General features: G+C 39.5%; 1 protein-coding gene across 1 annotated transcript in view; it reads left to right on the top strand.

Moving 5' to 3' along the window:
• The first annotated feature begins 2,176 nt into the window (after positions 1–2,176).
• LOC102223283 (proprotein convertase subtilisin/kexin type 5-like) overlaps positions 2,177–27,625 on the top strand; it is a 33,241-nt gene continuing 7,792 nt past the window's right edge. The window contains exons 1-33 of the mRNA XM_023338278.1: positions 2,177–2,355; positions 3,375–3,479; positions 4,327–4,407; positions 4,597–4,737; positions 5,031–5,107; positions 5,353–5,441; positions 5,554–5,726; positions 5,824–6,030; positions 7,717–7,817; positions 7,932–8,035; positions 8,358–8,478; positions 8,733–8,921; positions 11,031–11,167; positions 11,300–11,422; positions 11,595–11,697; positions 13,711–13,901; positions 14,131–14,215; positions 14,624–14,727; positions 14,843–14,981; positions 15,164–15,279; positions 15,626–15,728; positions 16,188–16,324; positions 17,077–17,277; positions 17,442–17,510; positions 17,680–17,722; positions 17,893–18,035; positions 20,365–20,565; positions 22,632–22,715; positions 22,801–22,999; positions 24,734–24,948; positions 25,283–25,525; positions 27,088–27,324; positions 27,399–27,570. Coding sequence (XP_023194046.1) covers positions 2,206–2,355; positions 3,375–3,479; positions 4,327–4,407; positions 4,597–4,737; positions 5,031–5,107; positions 5,353–5,441; positions 5,554–5,726; positions 5,824–6,030; positions 7,717–7,817; positions 7,932–8,035; positions 8,358–8,478; positions 8,733–8,921; positions 11,031–11,167; positions 11,300–11,422; positions 11,595–11,697; positions 13,711–13,901; positions 14,131–14,215; positions 14,624–14,727; positions 14,843–14,981; positions 15,164–15,279; positions 15,626–15,728; positions 16,188–16,324; positions 17,077–17,277; positions 17,442–17,510; positions 17,680–17,722; positions 17,893–18,035; positions 20,365–20,565; positions 22,632–22,715; positions 22,801–22,999; positions 24,734–24,948; positions 25,283–25,525; positions 27,088–27,324; positions 27,399–27,570 — 4,583 coding nt within the window. The 5' untranslated portion in view covers positions 2,177–2,205. The remainder of the gene's footprint in view (positions 2,356–3,374; positions 3,480–4,326; positions 4,408–4,596; positions 4,738–5,030; positions 5,108–5,352; positions 5,442–5,553; positions 5,727–5,823; positions 6,031–7,716; positions 7,818–7,931; positions 8,036–8,357; positions 8,479–8,732; positions 8,922–11,030; positions 11,168–11,299; positions 11,423–11,594; positions 11,698–13,710; positions 13,902–14,130; positions 14,216–14,623; positions 14,728–14,842; positions 14,982–15,163; positions 15,280–15,625; positions 15,729–16,187; positions 16,325–17,076; positions 17,278–17,441; positions 17,511–17,679; positions 17,723–17,892; positions 18,036–20,364; positions 20,566–22,631; positions 22,716–22,800; positions 23,000–24,733; positions 24,949–25,282; positions 25,526–27,087; positions 27,325–27,398; positions 27,571–27,625) is intronic.

The raw sequence follows: 27,625 nt of genomic DNA, 5'->3' as shown, positions 1-27,625 counted from the left end.
GCATTTATCAGCATGTCATATAGAGGAAAGGTCTTGAATATTAGCCATATTTTCCAAATAAAAACAACATAACAGGGACAATATATGCCAAGATGAAAATATCATCCCAGCAGGGAAAGTAACCTCATGTTGGGGGGCTTGATTTGTGGCTCTAGGCCAGGACAGCTTGCTGTCAGTGATGGGAAAAATTAATTTCCACTTTAAACTTATCTAATGGCTGAGGAGTAATATTTAGAACAGAAGGTAAAGAATTTTTTATCTCGACCAAAAACAACAAACATTTGTTTTATGTTGCAAGCAGAAAAGTGTAAATGGTAAAAGCTACAGTGAGCAGCCAGTTAATTGAGTGCAAAGACAAATAAATAAAATCAAACAACTTTATAATGAATGCTTTACATCACATTTGTTGAATACATGAAAAGATTTCTTTAAAAAAAACACACATTTTTGGTTTAATTAAAGAATGAATCTTACATAAGTTTATGGCTTAATATGCAAACAATAACTTTTCATCCACTTAATCTATGTCCTGTATGATCTTTATCCTGTTGGCTGTTGAATATCCTGTTTCAAAAGTTATAAAATAAGAGGTAAATACATCCTAGACAAGTCAAAGTACATCTGCAGATTCATTAAACAAACTCTATACATACAGGTTCCAGTTTTGGCTATTTCAGTCTAAAGCTAACTAGACTCCGAACACTGTCTAGTTTCTGGTAATAACATGGACCCTGTTACAAAGAACTAACTGTTTTGAAGTCTAACAACTCTAGTTGTTGCTCTGTCAAGTGGCTTGAAGACTTCCTCAACACTTCGTTTCTCGGTCACAGGACAGACAAAGTCAGCTGCTTAGTATTTACCGTGTCTAAAAGTAAAGATAATCATGACGTGGCCTGTTGGGCATCAACAGCAGTCCAGTTCAAATACAACAGTCATTGCTTTAAGTATAGTAAAATACAGCTTTCAAATTAAATAGATGTTATCTGTCTTTAGATGCAAATAAATTTGAACCTCCCTGCTGCTTCCTAGAGTACAGAAACCTTGTTTCCCAAATGTGCTGTTCATTCCCTTTGCTACACTCAGAAATGGTTTCTAGAACCTTGAACCATTGAGATTTCATATGTGAACTTATGGATAAACAATGAAATATTTAGCAATTTCACCAAGCTGCTTGTAAGTGCAAAAATGCATTTGATTAAATTAAATAAAAAAAAAAAACTTTTTTGTGAACAAAAGTGGTGCATATGAGCTTTTGCACACTGGATTTGAAGGAGGGAAACATAAACAAAAAAATAATCATAAACTTAGCTCTGGTAGCACAGTACCTTTTATTAATGAGGCTCACTAAAGCCTACATCTAAAATAAATTCCTATCTTCAGATATACATATCTTTAAACAGTGTATTAACTCTACTGCTTCTTCTTTTGTAGCACGGAGGGCTTTCCTGTGATTGCTTCAGACTGACCTAGTTTAAATGACAAATTTCCAAAAGCAGGGATATAAATTCACAGCCTACCATGCTGCCAAGACTAAATGTGTTGAGCCAAAAAAAGAGAGAAAATAATAATGATAATAAACATAGAAATGTGATGAAAATAAAAGGAAGTTTGAAACCCCTATGCACAGGGTTCAGGCTTTCTACAGTGAACATGGCAAATAGTGAATTTGTTTCTTTAACTATATGAACCAGAATCAGTCAAATATAAAAATGTATCAACTGGTGTTGGAATAATGATAAAAGTAGAGCAAGTGAAATAAAGAGATGAAACAGATTATGTGGAGGTTTTATTTTTAAATGGCGGATGCTGTCATTACTACAGACCTTTAAGCCTCTGTGGTTCATCAGAAACTAGGTCGAAAATGCAGAAAGTCTGTTAAAACTGAACCTGAACGGGGAAACGAAATTGCACACTGTGTAGAGCAACATACAGGAAGGGTCATTCAAAGGGGCTGACATGATTAGGTAATCCGTAGATCCCATGTTCAAGTAATCTGATAGGTGATCTCTACCAGTGAACCAGAGTCGAGACCTGACAGCTTCAGTCGGCCACCATCCCTTTTATTCCTTCAGGGCTTTGAGAGGAGGCTTTTATTTGTGTTTTTTTTTTTTTTCTCAGCAATGAGAAGTAGATTTAGCCAAACCGGTTGCAAGAACAACGCATGAATCTTCAACAGGAAGGAGACTGCAATTGATCAGAGCAGTAATGGGACATTTGTTCACCCTGTGGATGGGAACTCTCCTGCAGCTTTGTCACGCTACTATTTACACCAATGACTGGGCGATAAAAGTTAGAGGGGACCCTGAATCTGTGAAGAGGATAGCAGAGAAATATGGCTTTACAAACATGGGTCAGGTGAGTGTGCTGAAATACAAAGCATATTTTCTTGCTTAAGTCAGTTACCGTGAAAGAAGCAGCTTTAACATCACCGACACATTTTTATTAAGACAAAACCTTCCAATAATACTCCAGTATTATGTAAAAGAATAATATAAAATCTAAATGTTTTATTACATTTTTCTAAAGAGGCAAAACATTTCTCTTTTTGTGAATGTCTGGATAGAAACTGAATGTGTTATTTTAGATCTATGAAGAACTAACATAATGAAGATTTTCAATAATAATAATATCTTTGTTCAAACAATAGAGACGTTTGTGGAGCTGAAGGAAAAAGTAGAGTTACTATTAATAATCAAAATTTGTTCCCCATCTCGTGTTCACACTATCAAAGATTAATTGTTGCTTAGCATAAAAACCTCATGGGAATAGAATCCTGAACTTTATCACTGTTTTATGCAAGGTTCTGAGACCCATAGCAAGACCATGTAAATAATGTATTAATCAAATAAATAAACTATGTCTATAAAACTCAACTACTCCCTCGAGTTGGCTTCTGTAATGACAGTTTCAGGTTTTGGATCTGCTGAAAGTAAAATGCACCTTAACACTCAATTAAAGCTAAATGCACTATTTTATAGAGCTAGGCAGGGGGAAAAAATTCAGAGTAAATTTACCAACACAGCCACAAGGGAATAAAGTAAGGCAATTATGTCATCTCTCTTGTGAAAAATGGCAAGCCAATGATTTTTTTTTCTTAATAAAGCATAAAAGAGTTTGAAAAAAAAATCTGCTGACATCATTTTGTCTGAGTGTGCATGTTTCAGGCAAACTCAGACAGCAGTGCGGCTCGAGTCCCGGGGCTCATGTTTCAGTTACCTGAAAAACTATCACAGGTGTTAGGTAGCCAACGAATGAAAGACACCAACAACTGTTTTAATTATTCAGCGGCTATTTAGAACACAGCCTGGAGAAGAGCAAGACATTTATCTGGAAAAAGACAGGTTTTATTAAGTGGATTTTCTTTGTTTCACCAGATTGGAGACTTGAAGGGTTACTACAGCGTCCGTCACCAGCAGACAGCAAATCGCTCAGCTGAATTCAACAAAGAAGTGACAAATCACCTTGCAAAGGACCCAAAGGTAAAGTAACGTAATACAATGCAGATGGAAGACTCTTTTGAAATATTAATGTCAGCTTTTTTTTTGTTTTTTTGTGGTGATTCACTAAGGTGTACCAGAATAAGTTCACATGATTATGGGGTTAAGCATATTTATCTTCATTGTAAGCCTTTGTAATGTTGTTGACCTTTAGTACTGCAATAAGCTGCGCAACACTTTCAGCAAAACAACGAAACATTGAAACTGGACTGGACTGCAATAATGCCAGAAGAAGGAAAACAAGAGTAACCCTAACAAATAGTTTTTTTGTTTGTTTGTTGCACAAAAAGTGGAACAGAAGGAAAGCTCTCTTGCCTCAGGCCTTCTGCATCAGCCTTAATCCTTTGAAAAGCATTTTGAGGTTGTTGTCTGTCTGGGTCCATGTGTGGGAGAATGGAAATAAAACAAAGAACCTTTTTGTTCCTCCTCAAAAACTTTTTTTTTGTAGCTGCTGAGAAATGTGTTGAAAAGGTACAGCGTGGTCATGATGTCACAAAAAATGATTATAGTCATGCTGACTCAACTCTCCCACCCAACATTTAGCTGGCTGAGCCCCATGTTGTTTGCATCATTTATTTCTGTCTGCCTTGTTTACAAGTTTAAATTTATGAAAACAAGGCAAGTAGACAAGGCAAGTGATGATGTCATTTAATATTCTTTTGAGAGAAACGTTCACACATCTGCACTGGTCTTTTTTTTTTACCCCTGTGACTGTGGGAGGGTTAACCAGGGAAGACAGAGGGAAGACAGACAGAAAGGAGAGATATTCTCTGTAAAATAGATAGAACAATTGTCTGCATCTGTCCTAATTACACGTGTTGCTTTTCAGGTGGAATGGTTCCAGCAGCAGGCGGTCTTAAAGAGAGTAAAGAGAACCTCCAGAAGAAGTCGCCTCTGTGGTCATGACCTGGTGAGAAGGGATCTTCATCCACCAATTCATCAGTCTGCCTTCAAACACAACATGCATTTTAGTTGGCCTTTGGGGAACGACCTGTGGTACACTGTATGTCACATTTTTCCCCTCTTTGTTTGTTTCTGAAACAAAACCCACTAAAGCCAGAAAAATAATCCAAGTCAAATATGCTAATGTGCCTGACAGAGCTGTAGCGAGGCCAGTGGCTGCCAGACTGGTATGAACATCGCAGCGGCCTGGAGGAGAGGCTACACCGGGAAGGGTGTGGTGGTGTCTGTCCTAGATGATGGCATTGAGAAAGAGCATCCAAATCTGAAGCCAAATTATGTAAGTGCCCTGGGATGGGAGGCTCTTTTCAGGAAGGGGACATTAATCATAAGCAATTTGGCTGAGCTTTAAGTGAAAGAGCAAGGAGCCGAGACAGATATTGCAGTCAGGAGCTCGCGGGCCAAAGGTTTAGAAAGGCCGGTTAAGAGTATTGGAATTGACATTAAATGTCTGATCCACTTAGCTGTGTGGTGGGCTGGTGAATAATGCTCTTTGTGATTTGTCTGATGAAACAGAGACAGATAGCTGCTGGCAGCTGCTATGTGCTGCTTCTTACTATTCACTTGATTTAGGACCCACTTGCCAGCTGTGATGTAAACGAACAAGATCAAGACCCGACTCCCAAATATTCCAAGAATGCAGCCGACTTGTGAGTACACCTTACCTCTAACTTTCACGTTTGCTTGTGCTTTGCAGCGTCCCCATCATAACACCAGCTCTAATTAAATTTTCTAAGTAATTTTTTTTCTCTTTCTCTGTAATTACATGCATGTATAGATATGGAAATTGAAAGTTTTGCTTTGTCCCTGCATTGATGTCACGGAAATACTCTGTCTTCTTTTCATGCATATGCATCTAACCTCATGTTCTGATGTGCTCCTCCTTTCTCTGAAGCCATGGGACTCAGTGTGCGGGGACGGTGGCTGCATCCGCAAATAACTCTCTGTGCACAGTCGGAGTCTCATTCCGCGCACGCATAGGAGGCAAGTCCACGACAAGGCTTCAAAGAAGCATTTTGAAGGTCTTCTTGAGGAATTGCAGTAGATTCAAGCATTCTTTTATTTTCTTTTTTCTTTGCTTCAAAATTACCTTTAGGCATTTGTATGCTGGGAGGCGACGTGACAGATATTGTGGAAGCTGTATCACTGAATTTCAGGCCACAGTACATTGACATATACTTAGCCAGCTGGGGGCCAGACGATGACGGAGGCACTTTAGAGGGACCTGGACCCCTTGCTCGTCTCGCTTTACAGACTGCCGTTGAAACAGTAAGAGAAAGAGCGTGAGCGTTTATTCCTCTTTAAATCATTTTATTCTACTATAGATAGTTTACAAGTGTTGGCTTCTTTCTCGAATTCGCCACAGGGCCGGCATGGAAGGGGCTCAATTTTCGTTTGGGCCTCAGGGAATGGAGGGAAAGCAGGCGATCACTGCTCCTGTGATGGCTATAGCAACAGCATACACACCATTTCTGTGAGCAGCGTCAGTCGTCATGGAGTCCGGCCAGAACACCTGGAACAATGCTCCTCCATACTGACAGCGGCGTATAGTGGTGAAGAGACAAAGAGGATGGTGAGCTCAGAAATCATCAGGAATTAGGTTGTTAAACCTCAGGGACCAGCCTTTAGATAGTCACTGAATTTGATTTGCTGTATACTGACTGTTATATGAGGGGAAAAAATAAGGGAAACTGAGGTTATGGATGAGAGGTAATAGGACTAACAACTGCTCCATCAACAACAAGGAAACCAAATGAAGAATCTTAAAAGGATTAAAAGTATTGCATAGCCTGAAAATTAACTAATAGATAGTACAACACTCAAACTTACTGAGAGCAATCACATTCCACTGGAGCTAGGTCACATTGATTATTGTTAAACAAAACAAAACAATGTGTCAATTAGCAATGTACATGAACGTTATTCATAATTTAAAATTTGTCTGCTTATTTAAATATCCCCCGTTTTCTTCAGTCATACATAAAATGTATTTTATTCTTCATTTAGATCTTTTGTTATCAAAATTTCTGACAGAATCTGTGACTGGAAAGGAGTCCATTACCTTTCATTGTGGCAGTTTGAAAGCGTTTCAAAGTTAGCCTTTCTGTATGCTACAATCGCAAATCTATCTAATAACACCAGCTTTCAAAGCCTCCATTTAAATAAATGATGGCTACATGTACAATGAGAAACATCAAAAGTGAGAGAAAGTTTCCTTTTTTCCTTTTCAAAAGTTTGAGCTCAGCTTCGCTGTCCCTGTAAGCCAACACCTGGACTCAGGTCCTGCCTGGAGCGGGCTCCTATGGGGTGCCAAAAAAGCCAAGTGTGCAGACACCATTCTGCATAATCTTTAAGTTATGTTTAAAGGAAACTCACAGCAGACACCCAGCCTCTATCCTCGGTGGAAATAAATTTGCATGATGTATCTAAAGTTTATTCTGGAAGACTCCCACTTTGCAGCAGCCATTTACTCACTGTGAATTCAAAGTGCTGTTTAATGTCATCAGAATTAGCAGATCCCAGTTAAAGACTTCCACATGCATACAGCCTCAGTAAGATTGTTAACACATATTCCCTTGACAACAGAAACCCTAAATATCAGCAAATAAAAGCCACAACTTTTGACCACAAGAGGTAATGCCATTTGATGGTGTAGCCAAATTAAACAAAAATCTTTTTTTTGTTGTTGGAGGCTATGTGCCACATTACCTGTGAAAAACAATATTTCTTTAATCTCTTTGGAGCTCAAGTTTTCTTCAAGGAAATAAGAAATCACTTTTTATCAACAACACCAATGCAATAAAACTTTAAAAAGTGTGATTTATAAAGTCAATCACCAATTTGAAAGTTCTGGAATGTTTACAAAGTTATTTTAATATTGCTAAAAGATTGAGATAAGTTATCTTGTCATCAATACCTAAGGAAGTTTGTTGAAAAATAATAATGATTTGATTAAGCAATTAACCTAAAATATAACACATTTTAAACCATGATCTTGAGAAAATGATCATGTGAATTTAGGTATTAGAGAAGCTGACGGTCCGAGAACAACTATACAGTTGCTTCATGTTACAGAATTGTGAGTATTTTCAAACGGAAACACTAAATTGTGTCATAACCAAATAGTGGACAACAAAAGCAGCCGTACAATCTCAGGTGGCTTCATTTGTTTAGGTTCATTATCCAGAATGATGATGATGCAAAAGAAACAATCTTTTCAGTTTATTATTGTTTCACTTAGTGCTGCTGTTGTTGACAGATAACCCTCGGACCACAGCAGGGATGCAGCAGGACTCTGTCTGGAACGTCCCTCTCCTCCTCATTGGCTGCTGGGGTGATTGCTCTTACTTTGGAGGCCAAGTGAGCAGCTCCATGCCACACAACACATCCACATATCCAGGACCAAAGGGTCTAAATCAATAGCCATAATAGCTACTGAGACAATTCTGTTTCCATCTATCTGACCTTTCATAGCCCTCTCCTGACCTGGAGGGACATGCAGCACATTATCGTCTGTACATCAAAAGCTCATCATCTTGTTGCTCCTGACTGGCACTATAATGGAGCTGGGTACAAAGGTAACATCATATCTCTTATACTTTTTTTCCCCGAGTTTTTGCCGATATTGGTATAAAAACACATGATGTCTTCCGCATGAAATCCTTCCAACACTCAGAGAAAAGATTAGGCGAGACTGATGTTTCAGTGAATGTTCTTTTAGCTTTTTTTAGGAGAGCCATAAAGCAGCGAGCGTTTTGAAAACTAACGAGGTACAGAGAGCAGAACAGCGATAAACGCCTACAGAGTCTCGGGGGGACGTGAAATCTTTTAGAAGCCTCTGTGCCCTCCCTACCCCTTGCTAATGTGTTGTGTATTTGTGTGTGCATGTCTGTCTGTTAGTGAGCCACCTGTACGGCTTTGGCCTGCTGGATGCTGAGAGCATGGTGAAGGAGGCTGAGCGCTGGAAACAAGTCCCAGCACAGCATGAGTGTGTGGAGGAGGAGGCCATCCAGCTGAGCAGGTAACGCACCAACAACTCTGCGAGAGCTCTTTGTTCTGAGTCAGGGTTTCCCCTGATTTCTTCTCATCTATCACACTTCATCTATTTCTGTCTCAGTTCACATGCTGATTCTCACGCACTTTAATAAGCTTCATTTTCTCTTGTGCTGTGCTCTTCCAACTCGCTTCTTGTTTTCCGCCTCCTCTCTCATCTCTGGTGCTTACTGTGCTGCTTCATGTTTTTTTTTTTCTTTCCCTCCTCTCTGTCTCATACAGAATTATTCATCCTGGCTCAGTGTTGACGTCTGCGTATGAGACCACCGGCTGCTCCAGCGCGGCATCGCGGCACGTTGTTTATGTAGAGCACGTCGTCATCCGCGTAACCATCACTCACAGCCGTCGTGGCGACCTTTCCATCACGCTCACGTCACCTGCAGGCACCGTGTCACAGCTGCTGGCTCACAGGTAACAAGAAGGCTGCTCCATCCAAACTACTGTGGCACCACCACAGTACCACATCCGCTTTGGATGGGGTAAGGGTAGGGAGGGAATTTCTGAGGGTGGAAACGAATTTGTTTAGAGCTCAGCATTCACTGCTTATACCATTAGTCTTCAGATGGCAGCCATGGGAGAAGTCGATTTTGGCAAGCACTCCTAGAAAAGCAAAGTAGGGATGCTGAAATGTTATTCCAGAGGAACCGGTTTTTGGGAAGGTTCTGCGAAAAATTAATTCCTGGCAAGCTTCCTATTTTCAGCTTGTCCTTTTCTGAACTGAACTGAACTGAATGCGTCATAAATAAGAAACACAAACACTTAAAGGGGCAGTATTATGTTAAAAAAAAGACTTTTCTGAGCTTTACATCATGTTTTAATATTATTCCTTCATCACTAAAATATCTGGAGTGTTGCCCTGATTCTTTCATGAATGTTTAAGAAATTATTTCATGATCCATGGCAACCATTGAGCTGTATAAAACACCTAGGTGGACCGAGGTTCACCTTCTTCCACCTCACTGAGCAGCCCTCTCCCGTGACTCAGTTCCTTCAGACTAGCCAGCAGAAATTAGCAAACACCTGGTGGGACTGTGCGTCTGCTGAGCTCATTATACAAGCAACTGCTTGTAGTTTTTAATTTCTTATTCATCTAAAACTTTATCTTCTAAATTATCCTTAATCCTCGTGCATGTAGATCAGAAATGAGCAATCTCACACTGCCTCAGATTATTAAGGAACAGTGCAATTTCTGGATGAAATTGTAGGATTTATGCTCCAATAGACTCCCAAGAGGCTCTCCAAACTTTTTATAACAAGTATCACCTCAGTAAAAACTTTGCTTTGCAAGTGCCACAATACCAACAGTCATTTTAAAACAGCAACATGAATCTTGTCATTTTGTTGTTATGACTTTAAAACTAAGAAAAAAAAACTTTACAAAGCAGAATGTAATTGAACGGAGAGGTTTGCATTTATTCTGAAGTTACAATGTCTAAATTTGACTTTGGAAAAATAAAAGAAATGCTCTGTTGAAGCAGAATTTTAAAGGGGAACAGTTTGAAGTTTGTCAACATCCTAAAATCTCCAAATCCCATGACTGACTTGATTATAAAAATTAGTGACAGCTATGGTAAAACCAGCTTGTCAAAACATTTTAAGATCTTTGTTTCATGAAACAAAAGGGTAACACTTTATTTGATGGGTTGCGAATAAGACTGTCATGACACTGTCATAAACATGACATAACACTTGTCATGAACATGAGTAAGTCTTCATGAATATTTATGACTGTTGTCATAAAGTGTCATTTGGTAAATCATGACATGTTTAATATAAAGTTGACATTATTCAAAATGTCTTTGTTATGACAACTTGACATTAACCAAGAAATCATGATCTGACATAAATTTGTTATAAAAGTATTACTGATTAAACTTTAGCTTAAATAACGTGAACATAATGTTTTTAATAAATACAAGGGAGGGTGACTACTGGAACCAAGGACAGGTGAGTTTGATCACATTGTGTGATGAAACAGAAGCTTGAGGCTGCTGAACAAAAGAACTGAGGAAAATGGAGATGGAGGAACACAGACACATTTAGCTGCGCAAGAAACAGTAAATCACAAAAGACACACAGAAAGCTAAATAGCAAATCACAAGAGTAACTCAACCAGAACCTAGAACTTAAACAAAACGTTGAAATAGTTGGGAGGTGTGACTGTGAAAATAGCCTGAAACTCTTGATTTTGTTGATAAAAAAAAAAAGAAATACAGATTCTATGCTTACTCCACAAATATGAAACTGCTTTTCAATTGATCTGTAAAACGTGTCCAGTCAGCACAGGCTCTCAAATTTCCAGAAGCCTTCACATTTGTTTTACATTTGTCAAAAATAAAAAAGCAAAACTTTTGAGATCACATGAAAAGCACTTTTTTTTTTTTTTGCAATAATCCAACCAGGGGAACTAATTACAAATTAAATACCCTATTAATTAAACAATGTTGCTTTAAAGACATGTCTTAATTAGTGATGGTAGTAGTTCATGTATGCCCATGATTGAGTAATGTTTTGCTCTAGGCCTCTTGACAACTCCACTGAGGGATTTCAGAACTGGGAATTCATGACAGCTCATTCCTGGGGGGAGCAGGCAGCGGGGGAATGGACTTTGAAAATCAAGGATACTCCCTCTCAGAAGCGAGACAGCGCTGAATTAGGTTTGTTCTTTCTCTTTGTAGCATCTCTTCATTGTGAGACCTATTTACACTGAACATCAAGAGGAGGCAGCTGAAACACGGCGCCAGCCTCGGGGGACAAACCTGTTTTTCTTTCCCTCTGTTGTTTCACAGGGATACTGAAGAAGTGGTCTCTGGTGATTTATGGCACTGCAGAGCAGCCGTATCACATGCGCCATCGGCGAGTCCGATCAGCAGAACCCTCCATGGATAGTGATCTCACAGAAGGATACGACGGTGAGTCACGTCCTAACTTAGGGTTTTCAGAAGGCAACGTTATGAGCTTTGTCATATAGTTGCAGAATGTGATTACAGGTTATCAGGTTATTATTATTTTTTACCAGAACACATAACAAAACAATCCAAAAGGCTTTTTGTGCTTGCATTCTGAGAGTATTTACCACTTTAGGACCCTGTGACCCAGAATGCAGTGACGACGGCTGTGACGGGCCTGGCCCACAGCAGTGTGTCACATGTCTGCACATTTTTCTCAAGTTCAAGAACAATTCAAGGTTAGCATGATTGCGTAATGCTGGTACAGTGAGTGGATGCAGATGGTAAGTGATGACACTGTTTTATTATCTCACTTTCTTACAATATCCACTTTTACATACAGACTGCAATGTTTTAAACCTTATTTCCTCCTGTTTTTACTTTTCACATTTTAAAGTAGGCCTGAGTAGGGCCCTTGAGGTGTCTTAAAGCCCATCAAAATTTTTCTTTGCGTTTCATTCACTTATTTACAGTCCAGTATCTAAACATTATAATTTTTTTATTTATTTTAAAACCACTTAGCTTTGACCTATGAATCGTTCACACACAAAGACACACATAAGTTCCTGTGTGCATCCTGGACATAATGATATATCAGCCTCCTGCAGTTTCAGTCCTTCATGGCTGGAGATCCACCAACGGCAAAGTGTTAAATTATGCTTACGGACATTGATATAAATAAACAACATTAAAAAAATTGTTTTAGGCAGAAGATTTGTTTGAAAAGCAAGTTTCAGTCACATGCACTTGAGGCAAAAGTTTTTAAGACTTAGCTTGGTCTCAGCGCTGAAAACATTTGAAATTTGACTTGTACTTGTGGTTAATGTCTTGAGGATTTGTACTTGCCTCTAAGACTTTGGTCTTGAATTTGACTTTCAACAACCTATTTGAAGATTATTTTTTTGCAAAAGACTTGATACCTAACTTGTGCTTCATCATCAAAGCTTTTGACTTGAGCAGGCTGATTAGAGGACATCTGTGATGATGTGTGTAGGAGTGTTCCCAATCGCAGCAGGCAGTAGACGTAGTTTATTTTAATGTTATTTTAAAGAAGAAAATAAACTAACAAAATCCAAAATCCAGGGAAAACAAGGAAATCCAAATCACAATGAAACAGGAGACACGAGGGATAACAAAGGTGATGACTGGCAACGTGGTGAACAAGGTAACAAGACGGACTGGCGAGTTGGGACTGAAAAAGAGGAGCTTAACTACTGGGAAATAGTAATTGGAACAATGGCCTAGCTACATCAGAAGAGTGATTGCAGGTGTGAGTAGTTGGCACAGGAGCGGGGAGAAGGTGGCACAGGGAAACTAAGGAGGTCTGCTGGGAACACAAAAGGGAGGAAACAGGGAACTGAAAACTACTACTAATACAAAAGACACTAAGAGAAAAGAAAACCTGATGAACTAGGAGAGAAAGATATGAGGGAAACCATAACCGAACCTAAATAGAAACAAGGCTGACCTAACAACAATAAGAACTAAGGAACATAGAGCTAGAGAAACTAGAAGATCTAAAAGAAATAGCCTAACTAGAATTGCTAAAGAAAGACTAACTGAACCTAAAGTGACAAAATAAGAGCTAGAAGTACTTAAGAAATAACCTAACTAGAATTACTAAAGGAAGATATACATAGACTCGGACATGGAAGAATAACTGAACCTAGGGTGATGAAATTAAGAAATAAACATTACTAGAAACACTGCAGGGAGGCTGAAATAAGAAATAACTAGAAGAACAAAATAGAATTAAACTATAGTCATTAAAGAAGGTTTGACATGGACTCAGGCAAACAAGGACAGAACCTAAGGTAACTAAAGAATAAATCTAACTAGGAACACTATAAAGGACTGAAAATAAGGAAAGTAATAACACACTTCTAATTACACTAAATACCTCAAATAATGACATCAAAAGGACCATGAAGGGCTAAACTAAAGTGAACTAAAACATAAAGCTAAATAAAATGAAAAGCAAAACCAACCCAAAACCCAGAGTCTTGACAACATCTCTGACTGCATGCAACAAACAAGAATAATATCTAACAAAAACGATCTTCAATTCTATGTTAATCAAACGTTTTTGCTCTGATTTATTGCAAAAAGAAAAAAAAAGTGCTAGTGTTACAGTTAAGCCATTACTGATGGTCAACAAACCAGCTTGGCTGATATTGAATGCCCTCGAGTATTGCTTTTTTTCTAGTGCATTTCTTGTCGTGAGTCTTCTTATCTTCATGTTTGTCCATCAGGTTGTGTGTCTCAGAGTGTCCCCAAGGGTTCTGGGGTGACCGTCGGCGCTGCAAGAGGTGCTACTCCTCTTGTGCGAGCTGCAGCGGGAGTCGCAGCAACCAGTGCACCTCTTGTGTTCCTGGTCATCACCTGACAGAGGGAACCGATACCTGCACAGCCTCCTGTGGAGATAACTATTACCTGGACCACGGTTGGACTTTTGACGTGTCCTTCAAAAGTTTCTTTTTGTTTTCCTTGCCTTTCGGAATATTTACAAAGGACGTCATTGGCTGAACTTTTCAGGCTTCCTTATTCATTCAGCAGAAATGAAGCATGCTAATAAGCTGTCAGCTGCTGTAACTGTGGTTGAGAGGTGTATGCGAGTATGGGTTGATTTCTGGTTCTGATGTCTATTGTTTGTTTGTATTTTTTCCCCACAGACACAGATCTGTGCAAGAAATGCAGTGAAAACTGCTTGAAGTGCACCTCATACAGCATCTGCACAGAATGCAAACCAGGCACAAGGTGAAACAAATTCTCTGATGATGCTTGAATTAACTCCTCGGTAAACACGGCTGCCGCCGATGAGAATACTGATGTTCCCTGTGTAAATGCTCCAGGCTACAGTAGCTACTTTATAACTCTGTCGCTCGCCTGTTACCCAAATGAGAGAAAGTAATTTTGGATTTTGCATAATCAATACTGGAAAGCATAAAGCTGTCTGAAAAACAAATAAACAAAAAACAACATATTGCGTAGTTAGAAGTTTCCGGAATGCGGCGTTCACTGACTCAGTTTGGTGAGGACTTGTGGCGGCGTGCTGTGGGTTGGAGGAGCGAACCTGCGAATATGAAGGCGATGACTCACGTTTTGTGGTGTCACATGACTGGCTGAGTGTGTCACGGTGCCACATGCTCTCTACACCCTCTCCAGTCTGCAGGGGTACCGGTGCCAACGGAGCTGCGATGACGGCTTCTACCACGACGCGCAGGAAGACGAATGCAGGCCCTGTCACAAGGCCTGCGCTACCTGCGCAGGTGAGAACGGGGTCAAGGCTTACAGACGCAATCCGTGTCAAAATTAACAGCATTTTTAAAAATACTTGACAAATTAGTCAACTTAAGAGCAATTTTTTCCCTCTTGCGGCATCAGCGGCAGGTGTTGAGGCGTGCAGCCGTTGTGCAAAAGGTTTCTTGATGGAGGAGTGGAGGTGTGTGTCCTTCTGCAGCGCTGGCTTCTACGCCACAGAGCCAAGCCCAGAGATAGCGGATGGCCACGGGATATGTAGGAGGTGAGCTTGCTGGTGTGTGTTCAGGTGTGGGTGGTTTGTTTATTGGCTGACGGCAGGCCTTAATCTGGTGGTTGGCTCGCCTGCTTTGGTGCTCCGAGTGTGTTGTTGTTGCGCGCCTGAACGGAGTGTGGGAAGCTTATTTCCCTGCATTTTGTGTTGAATTTCTGTGCTGTTCTCCTCAGGTGCGACTCCAGCTGTCTCACCTGTGCCGGGCCGAGTCGGCAGAACTGCAGCAGCTGTTCCAGCGGTCACCGCCTCCAGGAGGGAGTGTGTGTTGTCAACACGGGGTGCACAGATGGTCAGTCAACCATCTCCCTCCTCTATTACATGTTGGCCTCAATGCTCCTGGAAAATAAACCTTGTTGTATTTTCCCCCCTTGGTTTTCTGATGTTTTTAAGGCAAAATAATAATAATAATAATAATAATAATAATAATAATAATAATACAGTCCAGTTAATTTAACACATTTGCAAACACCACTGAGATTATGCAAAGTGTGGCGCCTTTTAAATATTTGTTTAAATGTGGAGCCATTTGGTCCTACGTGCCTCCCTCTCTGTTCTGCATCTGACATTAAGCCTTCCTCTCTGCCTCAGACGTCTATTCATTTATGAGTCAGCATGCTTCTGTTGCTGTCTGTCAGGAGAGTATCAGGACAGTGATGGGGCGTGTCGCGCATGCGATGCAACGTGTCTGAAGTGCACAGGGCCGCGAAGAGAGGACTGCATCAGCTGCAGCTCTTCACGGTGAGTTGCACTTGGCTGATTTAGATTCAGGGTCAAAGGGGAAATGAATCCCTCCACCTACTTTATCTTAGACGTAGATACAAATTTCAAATAAACCACAAATATACTTCCAAATACTTAAAACTGCATCAGCTTTAAACACTGTAACCTGAAATTACAGCTAATTATTATGAAAACATGTATTAGTGGTCATCATATTGTTCATATAATCAGAATCAGTGAACGTTATTGGATATCAACAGGTTACTTAAACATCAAATAATTACCTCATGTTACCTTTCATTTCAGATATTATGTTGATGTCTTTTTCTTCCTCATCTTTCTTAACGCACTCAGTTACATCTGTGTAAATGTTCCATATGGTGCATGCTGGGAGGTAAATGAGCTCAGCTCATTAACAAAGACATAATTTATATGTGTTGATTTGTCTTTGTTGTTTTTGCCCTTCGTTGGCTACAGAGCTTTGGAAGAGGGGCTCTGCGTGGTGGAATGTGCAAAGGGCAAGTACCGCTCAGGTGGACAGTGTCACCTGTGTGACCACACATGTGCCACATGTATAGATGCAGGGCCTGCCAACTGTACCAGCTGTGACACAGGTAGGAGACAAGACAAGAAAACCATTCTGTGTCAGCATGTGTGCTGAAGATGGCTGACAAATTGAATTGGCCTCTCTGTAGTATTTGCTTTAGCCTTTGCTGGCACAGTTAGATTCCAATTGTCTCCTTAGAGCAGGGGTGTCAAACTCATTTTCATTTTGGGCCATATCAAAAATCGGAACGTTCTTAAAGGGCCGGTTGTGCCAGAATATATTGAAGAAACCAATTCAACTGTGAAAATATTAATAAATAGCTGTTCCTCTGGGATTTTGTGATTGTTTTAGTTTTCTTTTTTGCAATCATAACTACAGATGGTGACCATTTAGAAATGTTTGTAAGGAATTTTGACAATATTTGCGGTAATGTATGATGATAAATGTGACTCTTTATCACTCGCCGTATCAGTTAGGGATTCAATGTTTTTAACCAGTTGTGAGAAAATTTGTAGTAAAATCAGAGAAAAAAGGACATTTGTTGATTGTGTGTGAATTTTGCAGATTTGTGAAAAACTGGAAGGACTTATTGATTTGGAGTCTAGAGGACCACATAAAAAGATACGGTTGGCCATATTTGGCCAGCGGGCCTTGAGTTTGGCACCTGTGCGTTAGAGGAAGGGTTCACTCCAAATTCATACTTAGCTGTTCTGATTGATCAAACATGTAAGACACCAAATATGACTGGAGGTGGGGGGGATTTAATTAAATCAACATGTCATTCACTAATGTATTTTTTTATGTTTTTTTTTTTTTTAGATAAATTTGGAGTGGAACGTTATCTTCATCAAGGTCAGTGTCTGGACGCCTGTCCTGAGACCTTTTACCACACAAGTAAGAAAACCTGCCAGCCCTGTTCGGAAAACTGTCGGCTCTGCTCCAGCCCAAACCACTGCTTGCAGTGCAACTCCTCGTTCTACGTGTCTGATGGGCGGTGTGTGAAGCTGGAGTGTGGAGAAGGTAGAGAAGGTCACTCCATTATTTATGAGGCAGATCTCTAGACGTCTAATCTGTGACCTTGGATCACGTAGTGTCCACCCCTCAGTTCTTTCTAAGCCTTCTGCTCTGATTGTTTTTTGTTTTTTTTCGCTTCCTGTCACTTTGTCTGCTGCCTGTGCTCTCAGGGGAGGTGGAGGATCCAGATTACGAAGAATGCATGCCCTGCGAGGAAGGCTGCAGGAAGTGTGTTCTGTGTAAGTCACAGTTCAGTAGCAATGGTCATGTTTTTTTTTTTTCTAGAAATGAAAACCTACAAAAGATGAAGCTGCCGTGTCAATCTATGCAGACCCAAGTGCACAGGGTTTCATTTCATACGATTCCTATATAATAAAGAGGGCTGAGTTTTTTCTGTGCTTTCAACAGATAACCCCAGGCACTGTCTGTCCTGCATTGAGGGCTTTTACAAGTAAGGCAGTGTGCCTCGCTGTTGCCGCGTGTGATCTCACCTCTCTTCTTTAGTCTACCTTTCATTTCGCCTCTTTACCTGACCGAAAAAGGCTTATTTTCGGCTGTGAGAGCTGAGTGGGTTTCTATGTTCTCATGACTGCATGTATTGACTGTTGCTTTTAATATCAGCTTTCAGGATGGCTGCTACAAAAACTGCCCGGCAAAGACATACAGCGTGGAGGAGGAGATGACCTGCGCTCCATGTGAAGACAACTGCATGAGCTGTGATGAACACGAGTGCTACTGGTGTGAGACGGACCTTTTATTATCAGGTAAGGCTTATAATAGAAAAGATGTAGAATAATACTAGGCTTTGCCATGAGAAAAAGTATGTGGAAAAAAAACATCTCATTCCCACTCCTAAGTGTGAGAATGAATCTTTGCTTGTTTTTCTTGCACCACATCTTAGTTGTGAGCATAGGGTTGTAATCTTTATAAAATATGAGATTTAAAAAAGAAACAAAAAAAATCTGGTGGTTTCAACAAGAAGACTGAAACCAGTGGCCATCATTTTGTTTTTTCATCAAATATTGACCTGTAACTTTCACCCAAATCAACAAGAAACAGGTGCACCAGACAAAAATCCAATATTTGTCCATCATGATTGTTTATACCATATGCAAAGGTGCACAGAGGATGTATGTGTAGTTACAAACATTTAGATAAAGCACAGCAGACTACAAGGAAGGGAGTAACAATTTTAACAAAAATAGATGCACTCTTTCCCTACTTAGAGATTTTCAACTTGGTGGAGACGCCCACAGTGTTATAGTTTCCATCATGGTGGCAAAATGAATGTCAAAGAAAGACTGCTGGAAATGTTTCTTAAGTGTTTTATAAGATATTCTCTTTCTACAAATACACAATTATGCCCACAGTAAGACCCTATATTTATGTAAAATAAAGAGTTCCTTTTCAAAGTGGCATCTTGAATTTTAATAATTTTACTTTGCTGGGTTACCTACCAATGATAAATGTTCCATTTCATTAAATCACACTGGACTATAGGCTAATATTATTATGCATATTTTAACTCTGAACAAAATACATTTTGTGATAAATTACTATGTTGAGCATCTACACATTTTTGGCTACAGTTTCCCCAGATAATATTTAGCAGCCACTTTGGGTTGTCTCCAGCTGAAAGGTGCTACATAAATAAAGTTGCCTTTCATGAAGATGTGTCTCTGATCATTTCCTTATCATTTTCAAATGGGGTCAATCCTGTTTCCTATCTGTTTTAACTTTCTCCTTATGTTTTCTGTTTTAATTAATTTCTATAATTGTGACACATATTCCAAAACATTTTGATTGTTAATCCCACAGGCTGACATCATTCCAGTGTTGTTTCTGGTTTTTTCTGGCTGTGCATCCAAAATTAGTTCATTGTTGCAATTTTTTCATGACCTTAAGCTGAGGTTCTCATGGCTCACGTTTACTTCACTGACTTGGAACTCTTTACTGTTTGTATTTAATTTATTATTTACATTTTGTTGACGCGTCATGTCACAAATAACAGCAATAATCAGCATACTATAAATTCTTCATTTTGCCTGGAAGCTTTGTGTTTTCCTGGGCAGGGCAACTAAGTGAGATGTTTCGTAAGTAGCGTTTTACATTGAGGAAGAGCGCTTCGTCCTCTGTGGTATCTTTGTTATGTGATGAGGACGGAGTGGGACATTTCTGGAACACAGATTAAAAAAAGTTTGGAGACGTAATTAACATTTCAAATGCCCTCAGAGCTGCTGGAAGAATTTCACAAGGACAGCAGAATGAACATGGAATTAATATATTTTTTTAACTTCTGGGTGGCTTACAATTTACTGTTTATATATTAATATAAAAAAATCATTCTGTTGAACCATAAGTCCTAGTCAGAATATGATACATTTTAAAGCACAGAAGGTCATCACCGTTCTAAATGAGATGCTTGAATTCCATTGTGGAGAAAAGATCCCTGGTTTTGTTTATTTATCGATATATAAGTCTTTCCTCTCTGATATTTTCTTATGTAAACTTGATGTTGTGCTGTGGGAGATTAGCAGACGCTTTCATCACACATATAAATCTGTTTGACAATAATTAACAAAACAGGAAAAATAAATATTCTTATTCAAACAAATACAGCTTCACTGCAGTGTTGAAAATTGAATTAGACTGTTAAATGTCATTTCAGTGTCTTTTAAATTAGATATTAATATCATAGTTGTTCAAGTCTACCAATCATTATGTTTAGTTTCCGGGGGGTTTTTTAAAGACTGTTCCTTCTTTGCAATATTTTTTTATTTGCTTTGCTTTGAAAATTGTGTAGTTTTTTTCTTCCAGTCCACAATTACTTTCTATTTTTTGTAGGGATTTTCAAATCCCTACAAAACACATTGAAATTTATGATTAAAATATGACAATTATGTAAAAATTGAGTACTTTTGCATGGCACTCTCAATTCTAAAAAATCCTAAATGCAGTTCTTTTTTTTGTTGTTTTTTTTTGACTGGAAGCATCCCAAAAAATCCAAAATTTTTATTTTATTTAATTTTTTTGGAATGGGTTATATCCAGCTCTTGTATCACAAAGTACAATCTTCTCACCCTCTCTTGACAGAGGGGAAGTGTGTCTCGGTGTGTCCCGATGGTTTCTACGGCAATGAAGACCTTAACGAGTGTGAAGAGTGTCACCCAGACTGCGCCACGTGTAGCGGCCCGGAGAACAAAGACTGCCTGTCGTGTGAAGAGGGGAGGACGCTTGCAAACGAGGAGTGCGTGCCGGAACGCGAGGTCTGTCCCATTAGGACCTTTCTCAACGGTGAGACTAATAACTTATATTCCGCTAATCCGACTGTCTGCTCTTAATGAAGCAGGGATTTGGCCACTTTCAGAGGGGCAGGAATGAAATAGTGGAGGGTAATTGGTCTGTGTGCCACCGTCCCTGAACCCTCTACCACCGTACGGACTCAAAACAGAACAAATGTCAAACAGATAGACTTTATAACATTTTGTTCCCTCCGTGGAGAACTAGGAAACAACAAGAAAATTAGTGTGAGACGGGTACTCTTAATTATAAGAGCTTTGATAACTCTGACAAAACTGCACAGGTAACTTAAAGGTTAAAAATACAGTTCTGATAAAAAAAAAGTTTACTTACCCTCACCATGGCAATGAATGTCTTCTTATTTTATTTCATTTATTTTAATACTTCTTCTAAATTAGCAAATTTCTTGTTGCAAAATAAAAATCCTCTTTAAAAAAACTGTGATAAATTTTATCATTTGGCTACAGTAATGAAAGGTATCCTTGGAGGGTAGCAGTCTTTCAAGCATGGTAGTGGTAGCATCATGATATGGTATTTGGTTCCAGCGATACAAGTAGCTGGAACTATGCAGGAGAACGACTTCTGAATTCTCCGACTTCATCTCAGCTCAGCATTTCACACTTGGACACAGTGAACTACAAAAGAAGCAGTGGGGTGTAGAGAACAAAAAAATCAGCCAAAATTATGGCAGAGGTAGAGCAAAAACACAAAGATGCTTCATAATACAAAAAGAAAACAAAGTCCAAGGTCCAAATATCCATATCCATAAACATAAGAATAAGGTCATAAAGCTAAATTAATCCAAATACAAGCCAGGAACATGGAGGGAAGGCGATGACAGACTAGAGCATTATGGAGCAAATGAACCAGCTGTCACTTAAGAACCAATGTGGAATACACCAAAGAGATATGATGAGTGGAACAAGAAACAGATGAGATAAATGAGCTGTGGAAGCAGCTGAGAGTGCAATTAGAGAACAAAGACAAAGAGAATAAAATAACACATATTAGAGAAGAAAACAGGAAGTAAAGAAAACACAGAAAAGAAAAGGCCAGCCTATCCAACACAAAACAGGAAGCGATGGAAAGGAAGCTAACAACAACTCTAAATGCAACATATTTATCTCCTAAATCACAATAGAGTCCAAAGCATGAGAGTTGAGTGTTCCTGAATGGATAAAATACACTAGAATGGGACTATTCTCAACCCCGATATTTAGGGACTATCTTTAAATGCAAGTTAGGAACCAGGAACGCACAAAATTGTACTGAACTCCACCAATTCTGATAAGAATAGTGGTCAGGTCCAATCATATTTATGCCAAGAGACTTCAAAGAGTGCGGTCAAGCTGAAACTAGTGAGGGAAATTTTAACCTCATTCACTCAAGACACGTTGTGTGTGTAGGGGTGACTGTGCTTGGATTTCCAAAAATCAGCGATAAATTCAAACTTCTGCATCCAAGACTTCCTTTTGAAATTGATGAAAGTGTATTGTGTTGGATTCTACTCCATAAAAACGTATATGTATGAATGCATTTTATAGCCCAAGGTTTTCTGTGAATAATGAACTTTCCTCTACCATAGTAATCTCAAAAAATGAAGTTTGTCTGATGCTTTGCATTCATGTACTTTACCAATGTGGAAGGTGTCATCTTGTGCCTGATATGAACTCCGTGCTTAACTGAGGTACTTTCAACACCTTACTGAAAGTAAGGTTGGAAAGTTGACTTGGAAAAACTTATTTTCAACAGCGTAGTAGACCTTTTACCTATTGAAAGCTGTATCTTTAACATAAAGCTACAGAAGGTCTTGCCTGAACACATAGTAGTTGAGTTTGTCATTGTTTAAAATTTATCTAAGATGTTATAAACATGACAACCTGCTGTTTCATGCCTAAATTGTGTCTTTGCTTTGCAGTTTCTTTTCTGTTGATTATCATTTTGATAAAGCCACATTAAGTTACTCTGCCGGTCCTGGATCAAGACTCGGCTTCCTCTTCTTTTCTAACAAAAGTTTTCACGAGTGTACCCTCATAGCCCCTGCTTTGTTTTCCCTTCAGATCATGGGTTATGCGAAGACTGTCACCCATCCTGTGAATTCTGTTCCGGACCAGAGAAAAACCAGTGCACAAAATGTGGGCAAGGTCTGTCAATCACCTCTCAGAGCCGCGTCTGCAGGTTTATATTTTAACTGTTGCAACAGGTTACATCCAGCTCTTTTTGCTGCAGGGAGATTTCTGACCATGCAGCAGACATGTGTGTCGAAGTGTTCTGCGGGTTTCTTCGCCAGCCAACTAAGCGGAGTGTGTGAGGCCTGCCCTCAGGGCTGCTCGCTGTGCGTCGATGCTCGGCGCTGCAGCCGCTGTCAGAGCTCGCGCAGGGCTCCGTTGTTCCTGCAGAACGGACAGTGTGTTACAGAGTGTGTCAGGTCAGGAATATGTCCTGTTTCAGTTTAATTTCTGGCTCATTTAACTGTGCTCACAATTGCTTTAGCTCTTCTTGACAGCTGATGTTTAACCGTTTGTAAAAATGTAAGTTTTCAGGACATAATATGGTGTATTTGCAGTATTATCAATTTTTAATTCACATATGTGCAGACATATTTGTTATTTTTTTCTTATGTTATCTTCATTGGTCATTAAAGTGTGATGTTCCCAGACATAGACATAGTTCCCAGCGCTCCATTAGCACTGACAGGTCTAGTTTAGACATGCAGCTCTTATCATATTCAAATTCTACCAAATTTCCACACACAGTCAGGCTCGTATTTGTCTGGATAAATTATTAGTTGTCTTCTTCATTGACGAGCTGTGGGAGTAAATGGTGCATGTCCATTTGCTTGTGTAGCCCAGGAGCACTTAAGACAGATTCTTTGATCTTTTCATATGCAATAGAAGACAAATTGTATAATAAATGAAACCAAAACACAACAATTTATGGGTGTAGCTTCATTCTCCTCAACACATGTTATTTTCCAGGCATTTTCATTGAGTTAAGGATGATGCTGAAAGGATATAATTTTGCTGATGTAGGATAATAAACACAGTCAGAATATAAATTGCCTTGTAGAAGTACTCAAACGCATTTTTGTGTCGTTATCATTACAGACTTCATTGACTTTTATCAAGACTTCACACCATTTCAATGCATAAACAAGGAAACCTGTGAATCCCCTTTATTCCAATACAGCTAAAAAAAAATCCAGTACATTAAATTACTTTCAGCAGTCACCTAATTTACTTATAGATCCAGCTGTTCTGTGAAGTAATCAGAGGCTTTTTTTTAGGGAACAACAACAGCAAATTACAAAGACAAAAGAACACAGAAGCAAATTTGAAGAGATGTAAAAAGCAGAATTGTGTCATAAAGCAACATCCAATTCTTTAAACATTTCAAGGTGTCGTGTGGCAGAACTTCAAACCAACCAAGACACAAAAGGGGAGATCAGTAACTATAGAAATAGCCAAGAGTTTCATGGTTGCGCTGAAAAACATGTAAAGATCCAGACTGCAAGTGTGTTTGGTCAGATTTGTTTCTGACATACCAAATCTTTGTGGTGTGGTGCCCAGAAGAAAGTCATGGTTGACCATGTTCATCAAGACACAAACTAAACTAAAGACCACAGCAGAATGATTTGAATCTATATATATATATATATATATATATATATATATATATATATATATATATATATATATATATATATATATATATTAATGTGTTAGAATAGTCTAGACCTGAATCCAGCTGAGAATCTGTGGCAGCTTAAATATTACTGTTCACGGACACTCTGTCAAACTGATCTGACTAAGCTTTAGGTATTTTACAGAAGAAAAAAAAAAAAAACATGAGCAAAAATGTAAATTTCCAGATCCTCACAACTGGTAGAGACCTACAGTAAAAGACTTGCAACTGTGCCTGCAGAAAAAGGTGGTTCTACAAAGTACTGACTCAGGGAGGCTGCATTTTTAGAACATTTTGGAAAACAATGTATCATCCTTTTTACTGCACAGAGATGCACTCTTTCGTGGGTCTGTTACATAAAATTTCAATATACTGAGTGCACTTCTCCAAAATACATAATAAAAATCAATGTGATTTTTATTATTTATTTAATTTTTTTTCACCATCAGCCCACTGATATCTGTCTAAATCTCTGCAGGGGTTATTCTGCAGGCCAGCTGTGTCTCAGCTGTGTGGCTGGTTGTGCTTCCTGTGAGAAAAATGCCACTCACTGCCTGACTTGCGACGAGCCCCTCCTCCTGCATGATCACCAGTGTGTTGAGGAGTGTCCTCCATCACGCATTGTCCAGGGCAAAGAGTGCCGTCGCTGCCCACCCGCCTGTCAGGACTGTGACCCCCTCGGACAATGCACAGGTATGGAAACATGATTGATATTTGAACATGATCATGGTGATAATTTGTGAAAACTCATTTTTAACTTTAGCTTTTGTGGGGCTAGAAAGTAAAGTTTCAGATTATGTTCATCATAAATTTCTTTTCTTTTTTTTTTGGACCATTTTTATCTCATAAAATCAAAATATACAGATGTCTTTTTTTCGTCTTAATGCCCAAATATTAGAAATGTGACAGATGATGATGTTTCTTCTACTTGCTGTCACTCTTAAAAAATCTAAGACACTGTTCTTCATTTCACAGACATGTAATGTTTGCTCCCAGATTTGTTTGGAAAGTCATTCTCTTTTTGCAGGCTGCGAGGAGTATCACTTTCTCCACGAAGGCCAATGTGTGCCGGAGTGCCCAGAGAGGTTCTTTGAGGATGTCGAAACAGGGGAGTGTCTGCGTTGTCACGCCGACTGTGCTCTCTGTGACGGCCCCGACAGCAACGACTGCGATGCCTGCGTCGACCCGGAGGCCGTCCTGCACAACGGGGGCTGCCTGGCACCTTGCCCCTCCGACACGTACAGGAATGCAGTTACAGGAGAGTGCATAGGTAAGTCAATGCAAAACATTGTGACATGCATTTGTGCAAAAGGCTTTTTAGGAGAAAGGACTTCAAATGGATACATTTGCAGGAAAATCTCCTCGTCTAATTAACATTTTGCTGCAACTCAAAGTATGCCAAAGTCATTTGTCACCTCTGAAACTGAGTTTTCTGTCCCGAAGAGCACCCTTCATGCATATCCTCAATTATATTCTCTACTTTGCCTGAGTGTGTTTCTCGACGATGGCTCAGACTAAAATAGCAACCCTTTTCCGACGGTTAACAGGCAGCTGTCAAACGTTGGAACTGCATAGTGATACCACTGACAGTTCCCTGGAGGAAGACACACCGCTCTGGCTTTGTTTTTGGTTGTTTTTCTTGTTGTTTTTTTTTAAAACACAGAGGATGGTGTATACCTGAAAGAAAAAAATGTAGGCAATGCCTACTTCAGTTGCTACTGAAAGGAGCTGCCAGTAGAAAGATGGGGAAAAGCACCGCTGTGCTGTGAAACTGTTATGATACAGAATATATTGCACACAAAGGGTATATTTAAACCACGGCCAGTAAAAATTGTCAGGTGAATTGTGTAGTAAATAAGTACGCAGTGCCTTGAAAAAGTATTCTTTAAACCTTTCTAAATTCTGTCTCTTTCGAAATCACAATCTCCATTTTAATTTACAGAGATTTTATGTGAATGAACTTATTTTCTTCCAGGATTGATCGGTGTTTGCTAGCCATCTGCCCTTTACTTTTCCTGTCACTGCTAAAACAAAACTACCTACATGATGCTGTAATCACCATGTTTTACTGTGGGATTGTGTGCTTAGGGTGACAGTTTGTTGCTAGTTTCTTCTTGTCCCTACTATCTTTAGGTTGTCAGCCAGTGTATTGGAAAAGTGCCATGCTCTTTGTAATTTTGAACAAAAGATTGGAGATATTGTTTTAAAACCTGCACCTGTTTAAAATGTCTCCACAACCTTTTCCCTTAACTGTCTGGAGTGTTACTTAGTCTTCATAATACTGTTTGATCATTAATATTCAGCAACACACCTTTGAGGGCTTAATGCCATTGTATTTATACTAAGATTAAATCACACATTGACATAAGAAGACTATTGGTTTCACAGGATTTTACTTAGACATATCATAGAAAATCAAGTGTGAATAAAAGTGTTCAGAATATATTTTTTATATAATATATTTCTGAACAGCAAGTGATGTCTTTTGCTTCACAGTTCACAATTCTGCACTGCTTTGCTGCACACGCACCTTTGCTGCGTGTGCAGCAAAGGTGGAAGTCGGCCCAAATGTTATTGGTGTTGGACACATTCATCTGGGTTTTGATTCCACATCTGTTAATAAAAAAAAACATAATCTCATAAAATCCTTTCAGAAAATCCCAGTGAAGAACATTGAAGTTTGTATTTGTAAGGTGACTGAATGCTAAAACCCTTTGAATATTTAATTCTGTAAATTCCCTTTATATGGAAGTCTTTACATACCCTGTCGTAGTTACCAGATGGACTGATAACATCCTTTGATTGAGTAATTATTATTTTTCATGTTCCCAGATTGTGACGCGTCATGCCTCACATGTTTTGGGCCCCACATGGGTTCCTGCACCAGCTGCAGGACGGGTCAAACGCTGGACAGCCACAACCGCTGTCTCCCTTTGGCCAACAAGTGTTCGCCTCACCAGTACGCAGACGAGGACGGGGAATGCCATCTCTGCCACAAATACTGCTACAGGTGTTCGGGTCCAGGCAAAACCCACTGTTTGAGCTGTAATCAGGGACACCTCCTGCTCGGTGAGTCCGGTTTGATTTGAGTTAATTCTCAGAGGTCTGGTGCTTCTGCAATATGTGTATGTGTGTCGGTGCAGATGGCGCCTGTGTGGACGAATGCCCGACGGGCTACTTTGAGGAGGAGTCGAAATGCGAGCCGTGCCATGCTTCTTGTCAGTCCTGTGTCGGAAAGCAGAGCCACCACTGCCTGACCTGCAAAGCCCACCTGTTCCGAGAGGCCAAAGAGTGTGTGGAGACGTGCCAGCACGGGTAGCCGAACCTGCTCACCGTCATGCTGCACCCCTCATTCATTAGCGTCGTTCTT

Source organism: Xiphophorus maculatus, chromosome 8 (genome assembly GCF_002775205.1).
Source record: "Xiphophorus maculatus strain JP 163 A chromosome 8, X_maculatus-5.0-male, whole genome shotgun sequence".
NCBI classification, from domain to species: domain Eukaryota; kingdom Metazoa; phylum Chordata; class Actinopteri; order Cyprinodontiformes; family Poeciliidae; genus Xiphophorus; species Xiphophorus maculatus.
This window is presented reverse-complemented; position numbering and strand designations above follow the sequence as displayed.